Source organism: Macaca mulatta, chromosome 6, assembly GCF_049350105.2.
Source record: "Macaca mulatta isolate MMU2019108-1 chromosome 6, T2T-MMU8v2.0, whole genome shotgun sequence".
NCBI classification, from domain to species: Eukaryota; Metazoa; Chordata; class Mammalia; order Primates; family Cercopithecidae; genus Macaca; species Macaca mulatta.
In genome coordinates, this window is record NC_133411.1 from 181,212,599 (window position 1) to 181,231,012 (window position 18,414).

The 18,414-nt window shown below is 50.0% G+C and overlaps 1 protein-coding gene across 1 annotated transcript in view; it reads right to left on the bottom strand.

Annotated features, from left to right (window-relative positions):
- Positions 1–18,414, bottom strand: part of SH3PXD2B (SH3 and PX domains 2B) — a 119,383-nt gene that overhangs the window by 10,337 nt on the left and 90,632 nt on the right. The window contains exons 8-12 of the mRNA XM_001095586.5: positions 16,276–16,380; positions 11,757–11,874; positions 8,208–8,434; positions 5,156–5,205; positions 4,012–4,137 (exon numbers count right to left, since the gene is read on the bottom strand). Coding sequence (XP_001095586.3) covers positions 4,012–4,137; positions 5,156–5,205; positions 8,208–8,434; positions 11,757–11,874; positions 16,276–16,380 — 626 coding nt within the window. The remainder of the gene's footprint in view (positions 1–4,011; positions 4,138–5,155; positions 5,206–8,207; positions 8,435–11,756; positions 11,875–16,275; positions 16,381–18,414) is intronic.

Below are 18,414 nucleotides of genomic sequence, written 5' to 3' on the forward strand. Positions count from 1 at the left end.
TTGATAGCTCTGGTAAAAATTACAGGCTACGCTGGGCATACAAGTCATTGTCAGCACATCCATGAATTCAACAACACTAATACTGAAGTCTGATGTGAGGAACTGAAACTAGGGTAATCAATATTAGATGTATCAGTAAGATTTGTCAAGGTTACATTCCTTGCAAAGTATTGTGGTAGAAGCTCTGAACATGTATGTTCTGAACCATGATGAATGGGCGTTTTTGTTTACCAGAGGGAAGCCAAGAGCTACTATGAATAAAAACAAATGCAAGATCAGACGCGGGGTGCGGTGGCTCACGCCTGTAATCCCAGCAATTTGGGAGGCTTAGGCGGGCAGATCACCTGAGGTCAGGAGTTCGAGACTAGCCTGGCCAACATGGTGAAACCCTGTCTCTACTAAAAATACAAAAAAAATTAACTGGGCGTGATGGCGAGTTCCTGTAATCCCAGCTACTTGGGAGGCTGAGGCAAGAGAATCGTCTGAACCCGGGAGGCAGAGGTTGCAATGAGTGAAGATAGCGCCATTGCACTCCAGACTGGGAAACAGGGCAAGACTCCATCAAAACAAAACAAAACAAAACAACAACAAAAAAATCACAAGAATGAGGGGAAAGAAAACAGTGTGGGCTTTAAAAGCAGAGAGACCTGGTTTCAAATCCCAACTCCATTGCTTACTAGCTGTGTTACTAGAGGCAATTAATTTACCGAACCCCTCTGAGTCTCATCTATAAAATGTGCTGATAGAAAAAACAAAACAAAACAAAAAAACACCAACCAACCAACCAACCGCATGCTGCTGGTACTGACCTCTTGGGACTTCTGTGAAGATTAGTTATCAAGGAGGTAAGGTACCTGACACAGAAGAGGTGCATATATCATCCTCATCCTCCTCATCCTCATCCTCCTCCTCCTCATCACCATCCTCATCCTCATCATCCTCGTCATCATCCTCATCATCAGCCTCATCATCCTCATCCTCGTCATCATCCTCATCCTCATCATCCTCATCCTCGCCATCATCCTCATCATCCTCATCCTTATCATCCTCATCCTTATCATCCTCATCATCCTTGTCCTCATCATCATCATCCTTGTCATCATCCTCATCCTCATCATCCTCATCATCATCCTCATCTTCCTCCTCATCATCATCACACATCCTGAAGATAAACAGCCTAGACAAGTAACTAAGGTGTTTCTAGTAGCCCTACTGCTAGAATGCTGTGGTTCCATTAATGAATTTTGAAGGCTAAGATAATGTTGCAATGAGCCAGGAAGCAAAACTGGAGAAGAGAAAAACAGAGCATACGGATCTATCATAAGAAAAAAACATCTAGCCAGGCGCAGTGGCTCACACTTGTAATCCCAGAACTTTGGGAGGCTGCGGCGGGCAGATCACCTGAGATCAGGAGTTCGAGACTAGCCTGGCCAACATGGCAAAACCTTGTTTCTACTAAAAATACAAAAATTAGCCGCGCGTCATGGTGGGCGCCTGTAATCCCAGCTACTTGAGAGGCTGAGGCAGGAGAATCACTTGAACCTGGGAAGTGGAGGTTGCAGTGAGCTGAGATTGAGCCATTGCACTTCAGTCTGGGCAACAGAGGAGCAAGGCTGTCTCAAAAAAAAAAAAAAAAAAAACAGGCCGGGCGCGGTGGCTCAAGCCTGTAATCCCAGCACTTTGGGAGGCCGAGACGGGTGGATCACGAGGTCAGGAGATCGAGACCATCCTGGCTAACACAGTGAAACCCCGTCTCTACTAAAAAAATACAAAAAAACTAGCCGGGCGAGGTGGCGGGCGCCTGTAGTCCCAGATACTCGGGAGGCTGAGGCAGGAGAATGGCCTGAACCCGGGAGGCGGAGCTTGCAGTGAGCTGAGATCCGGCCACTGCACTCCAGCAAGGGGGACAGAGTGAGACTCCGTCTCAAAAAAAAAAATAAATAAAAAAAATAAATAAAAAAAATAAAAAAAAAAAAAAACCAAAAAACAGAAAACAAAAAGGAGATGATGTCTCAGATGACCCTTACATTGTGATACACTAGGCACTCAATACATGTGTATAGAAAGAATGAGTATGAAGGGGCAGGTTTTTTGTATAATGGATTAAAACATAATTCAGAATTTTCCCAAATCTTATCCCTTTAGCCCTTGACTCAGATAATAGCAAAGTGAAAACATAAAAGGATGTCCTTCTAGTGAAACATCAAGATATGTCACCGTCTCTGGAAGCAGAGACCAGAGGATGCACAACTAGTCTCTTGACTGTAGTACACAGCAAGGCCTGGGCCACATGTTGTGCCTGGTGGGGCTGCTGGCAAGCTGGAGTAAGGGACAAGGAAGGAAGGAGGATGGAAGAAAGGAAGGAGGGAAGGAAAGAGAAGAGAAGGAAGGAAGGAGGATGGAAGAGAGGAAGGAGGGGAGGCAAGAGAAGAGAAGGAAGGAAGGAGGATGGAAGAAAGGAAGGAGGGAAGGAAAGAGAAGAGAAGGAAGGAAGGAGGATGGAAGAAAGGAAGGAGGGAAGGAAAGAGAAGAGAAGGAAGGAAGGAGGATGGAAGAAAGGAAGGAGGGAAGGAAAGAGAAGAGAAGGAAGGAAGGAGGATGGAAGAAAGGAAGGAGGGAAGGAAAGAGAAGAGAAGGAAGGAAGGAGGATGGAAGAAAGGAAGGAGGGAAGGAAAGAGAAGAGAAGGAAGGAAGGAGGATGGAAGAAAGGAAGGAGGGAAGGAAAGAGAAGAGAAGGAAGGAAGGAGGATGGAAGAAAGGAAGGAGGGAAGGAAAGAGAAGAGAAGGAAGGAAAGATGGAAGGAAGGAAGGAGGGGAGGAAAGAGAAGAGAAGGAAGGAAGGAGGTAAGGAAGGAGGGAGGAAGGAGAGAGGAAGGGAAAGAAGGAGGGAGGGAAGGAGGGAAGGAAGAAGGGAAGGAAAGAACAAAGGGAGGAGGGAGGAGGAAGGAAGAAGGGAGGGAAGGGAAGAAGGAGAGAAGGAAGAAGGGAAGGAAGGAGGGAAGGAAAGAATGAAGGTGGGCAGACAGGCAGGCTATAGTCCTTCCTGGAATACAGCCAGGAAGGAAGGGAGGGGCCCTAGAGAGGTACGCTGGAGTGAACTGATCAGTGGTGCCCACTGCCCTGGGCCGTCAGACAGTGCTCTGTGCCAGGGACCAGAGCTGTGCTCTTTAAAGGAAAGGGGAGGGTGATGACAACTCTTCAGGGCTTAGAAAAGCAGCCACCACACACAACCATAGTAGGTGATCCAGGAGTATTTTATTTGTTGCAGAGATGAGTAAATTAAACCTCGGCCTCCCAAGGTGAGGTTGGGGGGGGTGTGGTCTGACCAACTCTCACGTGTGACAGAGTGAACTTGGTGATGCCTGTGACTGGCTCACCTGCTTTTGAAAGTGTCTCCAGAACCATCTTTGCCAAAGCTTTCCAAACCCTGGCCCTAGCGGCCATCCCCTCCCTTACAGGTTTTCTTGGAAATATGAGAAAGAAATACCTTGAAGCTCTAACCCCATAAGCAAAGGAAAGAGAAATGCAGGAAGAGAATCTGGGGAACAAAGTAGACAAGCAGAGGGCGTGGGAAGAAAAGGAGAGAGGAGAAGTAAGAACGGAGGTGGGAGGTGGTAAAGAAAGGCATACAGCCAGTCACACAAGACCACATACTGTGGGATTTCATCTATATGAAATGTCTACAACAGGCACATCTATGGAGACAGAAAGTGGACTGGTGGCTGCCTAGAGCTGGCAGGTTGAGGGGAGATGGAGGGTGACTGTTGATGGGTAAGGAGTTTCTTTTTGTTCTAGAATTAGATAGTGGTGAGGGTGGTGCAACCCTGTGAATACCATAAGCTGCTGAATTTTACACTTCAAATTGGTAAACTGTATGGTATGTGAACTATAAAGCTGTTAATCTCTGCCTCACCTCCACCCACCCAGTGACGTAGGTGACAGAGGAGAAGTAGGAGGTGATGCCTGGAATCAGGAATCACAAGTAGGTGAAGGAACACCAGGGCCACTCACCTCGACCTTCAGGCCCGCCTGGAAGCTGATGCCGTCTGGGATGGTTGTCTGGAATTCCGCGATGGTGTAATACTCTTCCTCCACTTGGGGCGGGATGGGCGGCTTCGGCAGGTTGAGGCCTCGAGGCTGGTACGATCACACACAGGGTTATTGCCAATGCTAAGTGCACTCCTGCGACCCTGTGTCAGGGGGAGACTAAGGGCCTGGGGCATGCAATCACCTTCAAGGGGGTGCTGGGGACCTAGTTGGATTCTAAGGGACAACACAAATAGGACCAAACAGATTGTCATCTCCTCAGTGAGACCTCACTGGCCCATCAGCTTTAGGACGATGGGAAGAAACGTGGGACATTTGGGTACAATCATGAGAATCTGGAGCAAGACAATATTCTCTGAAATAAGAGGCAGTGACGGTTGTGGAGGGAGCTTAAGTTTGTTAGTAGATCTATCTGGGTTGGAAATACTGATGGTGGGAGTGACCTTGGGCAAATCACCCCCCTTTGAAGCCTCAGTTCTCTCTCCTGTAGAGTGGGCATAACAGTGTCTACCTGGTGGGGTTGCTTCAAGTATTAAATTAATGTTGTGAGGCGCTCAGCACATTGCACGGCACGCAACAGGTGCCTGATAAATAGCAGACATTAAAAAAATACAACCCCAGCAGAGCAAGACCCCGTCTCAAAAAATAAAGCAAACAAACAAACAAAAAAACCCCAAACCCAACGACCCATTGTTCCAAGTATTGGCTTAAAAGGTACCTAGTGAATTTTACAAAACGGTGTATGAGCGCAGAATATGAGAATGGGACCACAGATGATATTTGTGTCTCATCTCGGCTTGGACCTCAAGTCGCTTGACTTGAGAAGACTGATCTAAGACCAAGAGAAGGGCCCAGGGAGCAGAAAGCAGGTCCCGAGGCCCAACTGTCACAGGAGCACTCTGGCCTCGTGGGCCAATTGTTTCACTTGCCTGCACCTCAGTCTTTCCACCTGGGGGTGGGACTAGCATTTATGCAGCCCGCTTCAAAAGGCTGCTGTGTGCACAGGAGAGAGCATTTCTGGAAGGGTGAGGGGTGTGCGAGGGGCTAGTGGACACCCCTCACAGCCCTCAAGTCAGTGGCCACTCCCCAGTAGCAAGGGTCCACTTACAATGGTCATGTCCCGGCGAGGAGGGGGTCTCTGCCTCATCTTTGGTGATCCTATGGAGAAACGAGAGCTTATTACACTCACGTGCAGAGTGCTACAGATGAGATTCCTGAGCTGGGCGCAGGACAGATCTATTCTCTCCTGCAGAAGATTGAACACAGGCGGCCGCATGCCGCCGCAACCCTTCCTGCGAGAATAGCCTGGGCAGGAAGGAGCTGCTCATGCGTGGCTCATAGTTGGCTCCAGACTCTCTCTGCGTTGCTTTTCTTGGATCTTTTCTACACAGGAATGAAAGGGGATGGTGCTGGATGCTCAAGTCATGGACATTCTCCAGAAAGGGCAAAAAGCAGTCTTCAGAATAACACAGAGATGGGTCCCAATCCAGCTCTGAGGCTCACAGCTGCTGGCACTGGACAGATGATTGGATTCTCGGAGCCACAAGGCCCTCATCTGTAGAACTGGCAGAATGTGTGTCACTCAGGGCAGCGGTGAGGATGAAAGGAAACATCTGTGAAGCTCTTGGCATGTGGCAGGCATGCAGTGAATGTTAACTGCACCTGGTTTTGTGCTCTAGAACAACCCAAACGCAACAATACACACACAAACACACCGAACCAAACACGCTTGGGCTGATGACACAGGGGTTTATACTCCGGAAGCGGCTGCCCTAGCTCTGGGTCTCAGGGCCAGGAGGATGAGGACTTTGCAGTGGTCCAAAGTCCTGGCTAAGGGCAGAATGTTGAGCAGGCTCAGCACGGGTCCATACAGAAGGGTAGTCTGGCGTTGGGGTGTGGAGGAGACTGCTAATCCCTTAAATTCCCATTTACCTGTCTTCTATTAGAATAAACAGCAACAGAGATTGGCCAAGACACTTAGCTGTCTGTATAAAAACTTCATTTCCAGTCACCCTTGCAGCCAGCTACTGCCATGTGACTCAGTTTGGGCAGTGGGATGTAAGTAGAAAGTGTGTAGCTTCTGAGCTGTGCACACAGTAGCCAGTGTGACCACTGTGAAATAGCAGAAAGAATGAAACCTGGGATAGGAAAGCAACGCCTCCTTTTTTTTTTTTTAATGGAGTTTTGCTCTTGTCACCCAGGCTGGAGTGCAATGCACTGCTTTTCATTGGCTGGACTAGTAGTGAGCCGTTCTGGACCAGGTGGTGAAGGCAACAAGACGGATGCGGAGTAATAAGACTCTTGATTGCCCGGAGCTGCCATATCAACCCTGAACATACACACAGACTGTTTTGTGAAAAAGAAATATATATCTAGATTATTTATTGGATGTGTGTATATATGTATATTCAGTGGTGGTCGGGGGTGTCTTTGTTTTAGCATCTGAATCTATCTATCTATCTATCTATCTATCTATCTATCTATCTATCTATCTATCTATCCATCCATCTATCTACTTTTGAGAGACAGGGTCTCGCTCTGTTGCCCAGGCTGGAGTGCAGTGGTGCAATCACAGCTCACCGTAGCCTCAATCTCCTGGGTTCAAGTGATCCTCCCACCTCAGCCACCCTAGTAGCTGGGACTACAGGTGCGTGCCACCATGCCCAGCTAATTAAAAAAAAATTTTTTTGTAGATAGGGGGTCTTACTATGTTGCCCAGGCTGGTCTCAAACTCCTGGCCTCAAGTGATCCTCCAGCCTCAGCCTCCCAAAGCACTGGGATTACAGTTGTGAGCCACTGTGTCCAGCCTGAACCTACACATTAACAAAGACATTGAGGTTGCAGATTTTCATTTGCTCCTCTAGAGATGATGGGAATACACCTATCCTCTTGGCCATGATTGGCAGATTAGAATCACACAAACTCGGGGATGGGCAGAACTCTTGCCACAGCATGTGAGGAAACATGATCAGTGACTTCTCAGGGCAGCTGAGCAAAGTATGAAACTTGGTTGAGGGACTCAAGAAGTTCACTGCCACTTAAAAACAGCTGGGAGAAGCCCAGCCAGGGGCAGTGGCCTCATCTCTGTGGCTAGCTGGAAGTCCTTTCTCAACAGCAGAGTCCACCTGCCCTGCATGACCAAGACAGGATCATGGGCACTGTGCATAAGTCCTGGGCACCAGTGTGCCCATGCAGACACGGTATGGTAGCCAGTGTGACCAGGCCGACAACAGTAATGAACTCGACTCTCAGGTGTGTTGGAAACATTAAATGGTAAAATATACATGAGGAGGCTTTGAAAAGCAAGCTGGGAGAGGCACTGTGTTGGAGTAAAGCCCGCAGGGTCATCTTCTTTCTCTGGCTTAGAAACAAGGCCACACGGAGCAGTAGAGAGCACAGCACTCCCCAGGTTCAAGTCCCCGCCCCTGCTGTCTGCTAGCTGGGGGCCTTGGGCACACCCTCTCACCCTTCAGACTCCCAATCTGTAAAACATAAAAAGTAGTAATTTCCTCAAAGGTAGTTATGAGGAGTCAATCACACTAATTAGAAGGTTTCTGGCATGTAGCAGGTGCTTGAAAAACAGTAGCCAGTGTGACCGCTGTGAGATAGCAGAAAGAATGCAACCTGGGATAGGAAAGCAACGCCTCCCTTTTTTTTCCTTTTTTTTTTTAAATGGAGTTTTGCTCTTGTCACCCAGGCTGGAGTGCAATGGCACGATCTCGGCTCACTGCAACCTCCGCCTCCCGGGTTCAAGCGATTCTCCTGCCTCAGCCTCCCGAGTAGCTGGGATTACAGGCACCCGCCACCACGCCTTGCTAATTTTTGTATTTTTAGTAGAGATGGAGTTTCACTATGTTGGCCAGGCTGGTCTTGAACTCCTGACCTCCAGTGATCCACCCACCTCGGTCTCCCAAAGTGCTAGGATTACAGGTGTGCGCCACTGCGCCCGGCCAGCAATGCCTCTTGACTCAGATTCTGCAATTCACGGGCTGAAAGATCTGGAACAAGTTCCCCAGGGTTTCTGGGTGTCTGTTTTCTTATCTAGAGGATGAGGGAGCAGCTGGGCTACTGTGAGGATGAGGGATGATGTGAGAAGCCTTGAGCACAGAGCTGGCACACAGGGGTCCCGAGTGTTAGAAGCTGGGGCGGGTGTCACTCACTCTGCTTGGTGTCGCCGTCGGGCACTGGGCGGCCTTCAAACCGCCCATCCCTCTGGCTGCTGAGCAGCTCCTTCTCCCTGCCCACTGCGTTCTGCTGCCGGGAAACACCATCCAAGTCAAGGGCACCTGGGTGGGAGGGTGAGCCGGGGCCTGGCTTCGGGGGCAAGGGCTCCCCACTGTTCTTCTTTAGGTAGGAGGCGGGGGCCCAGCCTTCTTTGCCCTGGTACCTGTGAGGAGGAGGAAGGATGCTGTCAAACTGCTCCGCCAGGCGCAAAGGAAGAAGCCTCGCTCCTACTGGGAATCACACAACAGGTCCCAGGAAGCAGGAACGAAGGGTCGTGACTGCCCAGGGCCAGAGGTTGGCACACTGTGTATTTCCTCTTGATGGTGCCTAAGCCCTCAGCTTGGCATTTTCAAGGCCTTTCCAACCCGGCCTCTACTTGCCCCTCTCACAGCACCCACCACGTCCCACCCAGCCAGCAGGGCACCAGCCTGCGCTCTGAATCTCTGTGCTTTGCTGCCCCTTCCCAGCAGTCCCAGCTCTGGGGCCACAGCCTGGCATAGACAGATGGAGATCTGTTCATGCTGGTTAACACGGAGATTAAACATGTTTTCATATGGGATTAGCAGGTTGAGGGATGGGTCCAGGGCTTGCCAAGCACCAGCTGGCCATCACTAAACACAGAGTGATTGAGACCCTGACAGATCAGCTCAGTGTCCTCCCAAAAGGGAATTCAATGAGTGTCATCATCACTTAATCCTCTGCAGGAGAGATTCAGTTTTTGAGATAGGGTCTCCCTGTCGCCCAGGTCAGAGTGCAGTGGTGCGATCATAGCTCACTGCAGCCGTGAACTCCCGGGCTCAAGCGATCCTCCCATCTCAGTCTCCTATGTAGCTGGAATCACAGGTACACATCCCCATGCCCAGCTATTTATTTCTTATTTCTTGTAGAGATGGGGTCTTGCTATGTTGCCCAGGCTGGTCTCGAGCTCCTGGGCTCAACTGATCTTCCTGTCTCGGCCTCCCAAAATGTTGGGATTACAGGCATGAGCCACCACACCTGGCCAGAATTCAGTTTTTTTTTTTTTTTTTTTTTTTGAGACGGAGTCTCGCTCTGTCACCCAGGCTGGAGTGCAGTGGCCGGATCTCAGCTCACTGCAAGCTCCGCCTCCCGGGTTCACGCCATTCTCCTGCCTCAGCCTCCCGAGTAGCTGGGACTACAGGCGCCCGCCACCTCGCCCGGCTAGTTTTTTGTATTTTTTAGTAGAGACGGGGTTTCACCGTGTTAACCAGGATGGTCTCGATCTCCCGACCTCGTGATCCGCCCGTCTCGGCCTCCCAAAGTGCTGGGATTACAGGCTTGAGCCACCGCGCCCGGCCAGAATTCAGTTTTAATAGCAATGACCAGAGGGGTCAATCTAGACCAGGGGTGTGCTGCAGTCAGTCACACCAGCTGTGACAGCCAGTTGGGTACATCTCTCCCAATCTCTACATTTAGGTAGAAATCTGCAGTTTGTGTCTATCAATCTTAAAATACGCTCTGAGAGGGAATAGCCTAATTAGAAAGTGCCAGGCTGTATATAACCCACACCCTCAGTTTGACACAGTTCATTGTTTGGGGACACAGAGCCATAAGATGGGAGGTGATGTGCAGTGCTGAGTGGGCTCTGGGGTGAGAAGGGAATGGGCTGAAATTCTGACCGTCACTTTCTAGCGTCAACCAAATCTTGAGATGACTGCAGCCCTTACTGACATCCTAACTACAACCTCGGGAGTGACCTTGAGTCTAGTTAAGCCACTGTTGAATTCCAGAGCCACTAAGTTTTGGGACAATTTATTATGCAGCAAGATAACATCCTATTCAATATATATTTGTTATCCTTTTAAAAACGTTTTAAAAAAATTAAAGTCTTTAAATTTTAGAGACAGGGTCTTGCTGTGTTGCCCAGGCTGGAGTGGCACCATCATAGCTCATCACAGCTTCAAACTCCTGGGCTGTGATCCTCCTGCCTCAGCCTCCTGGGTAGCTGGGACTACAGGCACGCATCACATGTCTGGCTAATTTAAAAGGTTTTTATGCAGAGATGGGATCTTGCTATGTTGCCTGGGTTGGTCTTGAATTCCCGGCCTCGAGTGATCCTCCTGCCTTACCTCCTAAAGTACTGGGATTACAGGCATGAGCCACTGTGCTCGGCCCATGTTTACTATTTGATATGGTTTGGCTGTGTCCCCATTGAAATCTCAACTTGAATTGTATCTCCCAGAATTCCCACGTGTTGTGGGAGGGACTCAGGGGGAGGTAACTGAATCATGGGGGCCGGTCTTTCTGTGCTATTCTCATGATAGTGAGTAAGTCTCATGAGATCTGATGGGTTTATTAGGCGTTTCCGCTTCTGCTTCTTCCTCATTTTCTCTTGCCGATGCTATGTAAGAAGTACTTTCCGCCTCCCGCCATGATTCTGAGGCCTCCCCAGCCATGTGGAACTGTAAATCCAATTAAACCTCTTTTTCTTCCCAGTCTTGGGTATATCTTTATCAGCAGCATGAAAACAGACTAATACACTATTACTATCATTATCCTTCTTCAAATTTAAGTTCTGAGATCTCCCTCAGGAAGGCTTCTTGATCCCCAGGCTGAGAAGCCCCTCTTCTGTGTACCAAAGTCCCCATGCATCCCTCCAACACGGCCGACCACCTGCTCTATCACTGTTTATGAGTCTGTCTTCTGCACCGGGTGGTGTGAGCTCCTGTGTCTTGCTCACTGTCGACTTCTCAGCTCCCAGAACAGGGCTGGGCCCAGCAGAGATTCTTGGTGTTTGTTGAATGAATGAATGAATGAATGAGTGCAGTGCTACGTGCTCAGCCTCCTGGAAATGGCCCAAATGTCCTGCCACACATCACGGCGCAGACACTAGATCGCAGGGACCTTGGCTTCATCTCTTGCCCTGATTTCCTGTGGTCAAACCCTGCCTATTGGGGGTGATCCAGGAGGGGTTCCCAGGACTTTCATTATTAAAACTGGGGAAGTCCCAGGCAAGGTGAGGACCAGTTGGCCACCCTGCCTGCCTGGGAGGCTCTGATTTCATCACATAGGTGAAAGGGCTGTCAAAGGTGTTTGGAATGCAGATGCCCTGCTTTTACCAATGGACTTCGAGAGATGAGGGCAGATTATTAGCCTAGGATGAATTACAGTCCTTGAGCGTTTATGCACCATCTTGTTCTCAGTATGGGGCTGAAGGGGGCTGTCACTCACATGGGGCAGTTTCGGCCTCCAATTCCTCATTATGAGAAACATCTGGAGGTGGAAACCAGCCTTGCTTAACAGGGTTGCTGCTATCTGTGGTTCAGTGTGTTTGGAGAAAGTTTTGCTTATTACGGACTTTTAGGGAAGGATATGGGCAGGGAGGGAGGCCAAACAACACAGAGAAGTATCCTTTTATGGTTCAGGCAGAAACTTCACCCAGATGCAATCACTGACTGACCTCTGTGAAGCCGGAGCCCATGTGGCCCCAAACCCACCCAGCAACAGTGGGAGGCGGCAGCTGGTACCTGATCTTCCACCAGCCTTCCAGGTTTTTCTGGATGACCTCCACCACAGCCCCTCTCTCCAGGTTCATTTCATCCTGGTCCCGAGCTGTGTACGGGTAGATGACCGTGTACTTCTCCTCTGTGGGGACAAAAGGAAGCTGGGGTCAGAAGAGGACACCAAGAGGCCTGGGATGCCCTTGCCCATTGGAGGGAAGATTTCCTTCAGAGATTTCTGGGCACCCCCCGGGCCCTGACCTAGCCCTGGACAGCCCTGTGCAAGCAGCAACAGAACACAGGACAAAGGGCAGGTCTCGATCCCTCTGAAACTCCTCAGCGCCACACACTCAGCCTCACGCCTCACCTGCTTCTACAGTATTTCCGTCCATGGCATTCTCATCCCCCTTATCCCTGTTTATTGCCCCCCACCCACACCAGGAATTACCTTGTAACTCAACATATATTTGACTTATTTATTGTGTTTCGTGAGTGTGTGTCTGTTTCCTTTGCTGGAATATGAGCTCCAGGAAGGCAGGGCTTTGTCTGTCTTGTTCATTCCCATGTCTCCAGCACTGGGCATGGTGCTTGGAGTGTTGAGCAAATCAGTCAATATGCAGTAAATGAGCAAGACCTGAAGGCCTGATGGGAGCCACCTCGCTCACACAGAGGGGGTTAAGCTGTCTGTGGCTCCTTACCAGCTCTTGCTGGTGGAGAGTTCAGGGAGAAGCTGAACTTTGGCAGTGGAGGGTTTCAGGCTGAAATCACTACCGAGGAAGACACAGTTCGTGATTTTCATGACCTTGCCGGTAGCTGATTTTCACTTTTATTAATTATGTTCAAGTCTTTGAATCCAACGATGCTCGAAGCTTCAACTTTCATTCGTGTGACTGGGATGCCTTCTACCCCACTTTGCAGTCCCCCGGCCCCTGAAACGGTGGGACCATCCTTACGGCCTCACCCTCGCCCCTGAGAGCTGCCCCCAGCTGCGTCCCTCCCACAGTAGCCCTGGAGGGCCTGGGCTCGGCGGGGCAGGTTGCTCACTGGCAGGGTGTCCCACAGAACTAGAACAGCTCCTACCCCCAATGTTATCTGCTCTGGCAGCTGAAATGGAGAAAAATGGATGTGTGTCTCAAGGGAGCCCGGCAAGGAGAGGAAAGGGCTCTCCTGTTTTGGTTACTTTTCTGGCCCTAGTGAGTGCCTGAGCCAGCTGTGGCCTGGTGTCATGGTTAACATGCTGCTGCAGACGCTATCTCTTTGGGAAAACACCACACGCCGTCCACGGCCTGCCCAGCTGGTACAGAGGGAGGCGGCAAACACACAGGGCGTTTATTTATGTATTGATCTGGCCTGCTGACCTGCTCGGCGGGGGCTGAGCTGACTCGAGCTGCACATACCCTGTGCTCAGCACAGTCCGCTGTTCCCCTGCTTCACGGAAGTTGCAGGCTGGGCTGCTGGGCTGGGAGGGGTGGACGGAAGAATCCAGGTGCACAGAAGCTCTGTTTGGTTCGGGTGGGAAAGGGTGCCACCTGGGTCCCAGAATGAGGGCAGTCAGTCGTATGAGCCTGGACTCCTGCAGCCCCGCACCCTTCAGCTGAGTTGCACGGGCAGATTTTCTACCACCTGAGTTCCTCTCTGGGATCCATGGATTGCTCAGTGATTGCACACACGGCAGAGGGCGGAAGACCTTGCAGACTGCAGGCCTGCGGGGGCTTCCTTCCTAGTGTGCATTTGCCCTTCTTCTGGTGGTGCTACCAGCCTTTGTCCCCATGGCTTAGGTGAGGCCAAGCTCACCCCCTCCTGGAGGGAAGGAGTAGGTGTGGGACCCCGGCCTGGCCAAAGCGTTGCAACTCCCGGCCACTGTGACTGGTTTTATGGATGGCAAGTGACCCTAGTGGGTCAGCTGGAAACAATCCTAGGACTTGTGTTGAAGGAGAAGCTCTTTCTTTGGTGATGTCCCTGAAAGGTACTTGGAATTGCTGTCATCACGAGAGAATGGTGCCAACAAGCAGAGAGGTGGTGAGAGAGTCCCAGGTCCTGATGAGAGTTTCAAATCCCCAGGTCCAGCTCTGCTTGAAGCTAGCCCTACCCTGGGCTTTTTAGTGATATAAGTCAATACACTTCCTCTTTTGCTTAACCTGGTTTACATGGATTTCTTTCCCTTGCAACTCAAATGAGCCTGAATGAAGGAACAGGTCTGGTTCAGCCTTATAGAAACATACAGGCATCATTTTTTAACCTGAGAAACTTTAGAGCCCCAAGGCCAAGAAACACCCAAGGCTCGCTCCTCCCAAACCCACATGCCAACAACATACATGTCACACAAGACAGATGAGATCACTGTTTCTCACATGCAACAGGCACGGGCGGTCCCAGAGCAGGGAGGCTCATGCAGGTGCAGGGACCTGGCTCCAAACACCAAATGGGGAAGAAAACTCCGAGGTAGGCACCTTGACGCCAGCTGATGGCATACAAGTCCCCCAGAGTCCGGCGGCGGCCCACAGGCCGGGGCAGAGACCAATACCTCCATGAGACTGGATGGGCAGCATGTGGGAGGAAGGGCAGAGGGCACAGGTGAGAAGAAAGCACCACAACGTGTAGAGGCAAAGGTGGCACCAAGCACATGTCCCCATCCAGGAGAGCATTACCTCTGAGTCTATGCCAAGCCCCAGGCATCTTAGGAAGACCAAGATCCTGAGTACTAACCGTGAACTTGGGTGAAGAGGCTTCTAGTAGACATAGTTCCATTCCTAGCATGATTATAAAGAGGCGCTAGGCTGAGGTGGGAAGATTACTTGAGTCCAAGAGTTCAAGGTTGCAGTGAGCCATGATTGTGCCACTGCATCCAGCCTGAGTGACAGAGCGAGACCCCATCTCAAAAAAAAAAAAAAAGGACCAGGCGAAGTCACTCATGCCTGTAATCCCATAATCCCAGCACGCTGAGAGGCCAAGGTGGGCGGATCACTTGAGGTCAGGAGTTTGAGATCAGCCTGGCCAACACGGTAAAACACCATTTCTACTTAAAACACGAAAACTAGCTGGGCGTGGTGGTGCACGCCTGTAATCCCAGCTACTCGAGAGGCTGAGGCAGGAGAATCGCTTGAACCCAGGAGGCAGAGGTTGCAGGGAGCTGAGATTGTGCCACTGCACTTCAGCCTGGGCGACTGAGCAAGACTGTCTCAAAAAAAAAAAAAATAAAAAAAAAAAATAAAAGTACTACCTGTGGTCCGGGGAAGAAAATAAATGTACACACTCAAGAAAATGTGGTCTCGCTCCCACCATCTTCTAGCTGTGTGACCCTGGGCAAGTCTCCCTACCTCTCAGATGTTTCCTCATCTGTAAAACGGGACAGCAATGAGTGCCTGACAGAGGTGCTGTCATGGTGGTCATCATTCAGCATCTCAGGGGTTCTAGTTTCCACGCACCACATCACTACCCCTTAATCTGAGTTGATTCTGGCTGTAACCCTGTGTTATCCCTGCCTAGTGCCTGGCGGGCCTCACACACACAGAGCAAACCAACAGATACTTCACTCTGAGGGGCGCTGGCTGTAATACGACTCGATGCAAAACCATATGTCAGTGTTTTGCTAACCTTTGAGCATAGAAACAACCCCCTTCTCCTCACCCTCTTTTCTGATAAAGATACGCTATATGTGGCTCTGTGCTTTCTCGTAACAGTCAACTAAAAGCCAAAAAAACTCAACTCTAGGTAAGGTATTGCTGATACAATAATAACTGTTACTGGTCACTTACTGTTCTAGGTTCTTTGCAGGTGGATCTCATTTACTTTTTTCAAAAATCCCATGATGTAGATATCATTGTTTCGATTTTTAGATGAGAGGCTGAGGCTTACAGAGGTTAAATTACTGGCCCAAGATCACTCAACCAGGAAGTGGTACAGCGGAGATTAAAATTCAGGTGTGTCTGATTCTTAAGCCCCTGGTGACGAGTGAAGTGAACTCACTAAAGGCCCTACTTTTAGGAATGTTTCTACGGGGGGAAAGGGAGTTGGTTGGGACTTAGTGTTTCTGGCATGGCAGGAATCACCATTCAGGACATGTGTAGGGAAGGTTCTCTGGGCAACAACAGACGTGTGTCTGTGGGTGAGTGGAGGGGGACCCCTGGTCAGGGCCACTTCAACCCACAGAGAAAGCAGAGGTTTTTAAACAGATGGGGCCAAACGTCTTGCAAATGAGCTGAAGCAGCTCCAGCACCTCGGCCACCAAATAATTCTAGGCAGAAATAGTGAACTGTTTTTGAGGATCAGGCTGGGGCCCTCCTGGGGTCCCATGAAAGGGTTAGGGCTCGAGCTCTGGGAAGGCTCACCTAGGTTGCTACCAAAGGCCCCTAAGAGAGGGCGGGCTTGCCCCTCAGCCCTAATACCATGGCCTGGTTTCTGGTTCACAGGCCATGGAGCCTGAGCCAGTGAGCTGCTGAGAAGCAGAGGCAGAGGCCTCAAGAAGAGACTGGGTGAACGATAACCCAGTATAGGCGATGACTGCACAGGTCCTCCCCAGCGAGCAAAGGCTCGAGCTCCTCCCTACCTTCTTCAGGCTGCAGAGAAAACTCATCCTGCACCCCATCCTGGCCTTCGAGGCACGTTGCGGGGACCCAGCCTTGCTCCTCAGCAGTGCTGACGAACCACCAACCTGGGGAAGCGAGAGTGCAGAATGATGTTAGTTGCGTCAAGCACGAGGCCAGGGGGTCAGAATGTAACAATCTATTCAGCCACTATACCAGTTAATGCACAGGGTAAGGCTAAAGTTACCATTTTACTGGTAGAACACAACTACCAATGTTACCTGCTAACTGCTAAAAGTAAGTCCAGAAACTTGCTCCTGAGCCTGGGACAGGGAAGAGTAAAGTCATCTTAAATGACAACAATAAAGAGGCTGGGCACGGTGGCTCATGCCTGTAATCCCAGCACTTTGGGTGGATTGCTTGAGGCCAGGAGTTCAAGACCAGCTTGGGCAACATGACAAAACCCTGTCTGCATGAAAAATTTAAAAATTAGCCAGGCATGGTGGTGCATGCTTGTAACCCCAGCTACTCGGGAGGCTGAGTTGGGAGGATCACCTGAGCCCAGGAGGTCAAGGTTGCAGTGAGCTATGATTGTGCCACTGCACTCCAGCTCGGGTGACAGAGTGAGACCCCCATCTCAAAAAAAAAAAAAAAAAAAAAAAATGAACGTTCACCTTCACTAAGATGTGTGATGCACCCATCATTTTACTTGCATTAAATACAATCTTCACATTATCATCCCAACTGCACACATGAGGAAACTGAGGCTCAAAGAGGCAAACCGATTTGTCCAAGTTCACGTGGCTTGTGGTAGAGCGGCGATGCGTGCACAGGGCTGTTTGATGCTAAAGGCACTGCCCTTATCTGAGACGCAGATTTAGCATCTGCTTCAGAGGCCTCTGACCCAGGCTCAGACATTGCCTAACGACAAGGGCCTGCATGGGGCCTGTGGTAGGGACAATAATGACCCTCGTCCCGCAAAGATGTCCGTGTCCGAATCCCTCAAACCTGTAAATATATTAAGTTACGTGGCACTAGGGTATGAAGGTTGCTAATCTGCTGACCTAAAAATAGGGAGTTTATCCCAGATTCTCTGGGTGGGCCTAATGTAATTCCAGGGCTCCTTAATATGCCAGAAGGAGGCAGAAGTCATGGGGAGATGTGGCTGTTGAGGAAAGACACAGAGAGGTGCAACATTGCTGGCAATGAAGAAGGAAGAAGGGGCCGTGAGCCAAGGCGGCTTCCAGGATCTGGAAAAGGCAAGGAAACAGATCCTATTCGGAACCTGAAGAAAGCAATGGGGCCCTGTCGCTCCCTTGATTTTAGGTCAGTGAGATCATGCTGAACTTCTGACCCACAGACTATCAGATAATAAATACGTGCTGTTGGCCAGGCGCGGTGGCTCATGCACGGCGGTTCTACGATTTTCTAAAGATTTGTATTGGTAAATATTTGTATGAAGATAAGGAAACTGTCATAACACAATGACAGCAATGACAACAATGTGTCAGATACTGTCCTGAGGGCTGCACGTCCACTCCTAGCTTGCTAGATCTTCACCATAGCCTTATGAGGTGTGTATTATTATTGCTCCCATTTTACAGATGGGGAAGCTGAGGCTTAGCGACTCTCTCAAAGTCACAAACATAGAAAGTGGCAGAGCCAGGATTCAAACCCAGGCTGTCTCTGAGCTCTTAACCATTTTCACTAATGCCTCACAAACTGCTGGAGGGAGGATAAATCAAAACAGCCACTGTTTTGGAAGCAGATAAGTTGGTGGTATCTTAAAATTTAAAGTATGTGTGTCTTGGTTAGGTACAGTGGCTCACATCTGTAATCCCAGCAGTTTGGGAGGCCAAGGTGGGTGGATCACCTGAGGTCAGGAGTTTGAGACCAGCCTGACCAGTATGGTGAAACCCTGTCTCTACTAAAAATACAAAACTTGGCCAGGCATGGTGGCGTGTGCCTGTAGTCCCAGCTACTCGGGAGGCTGAGACAGGAGAATCACTTGAACCCGGGAGGTAGAGGTTGCAGGGAGCTGAGATCGCGCCACTGCACTCCAGCTGGGGCAACATAGCAAGTCTCTATCTCCAAAAAAACTAACTAAATAAAATAAAATAAAATATGTGTATCTTAGGGTCCAGCTGTTTCACTTCTTGGAA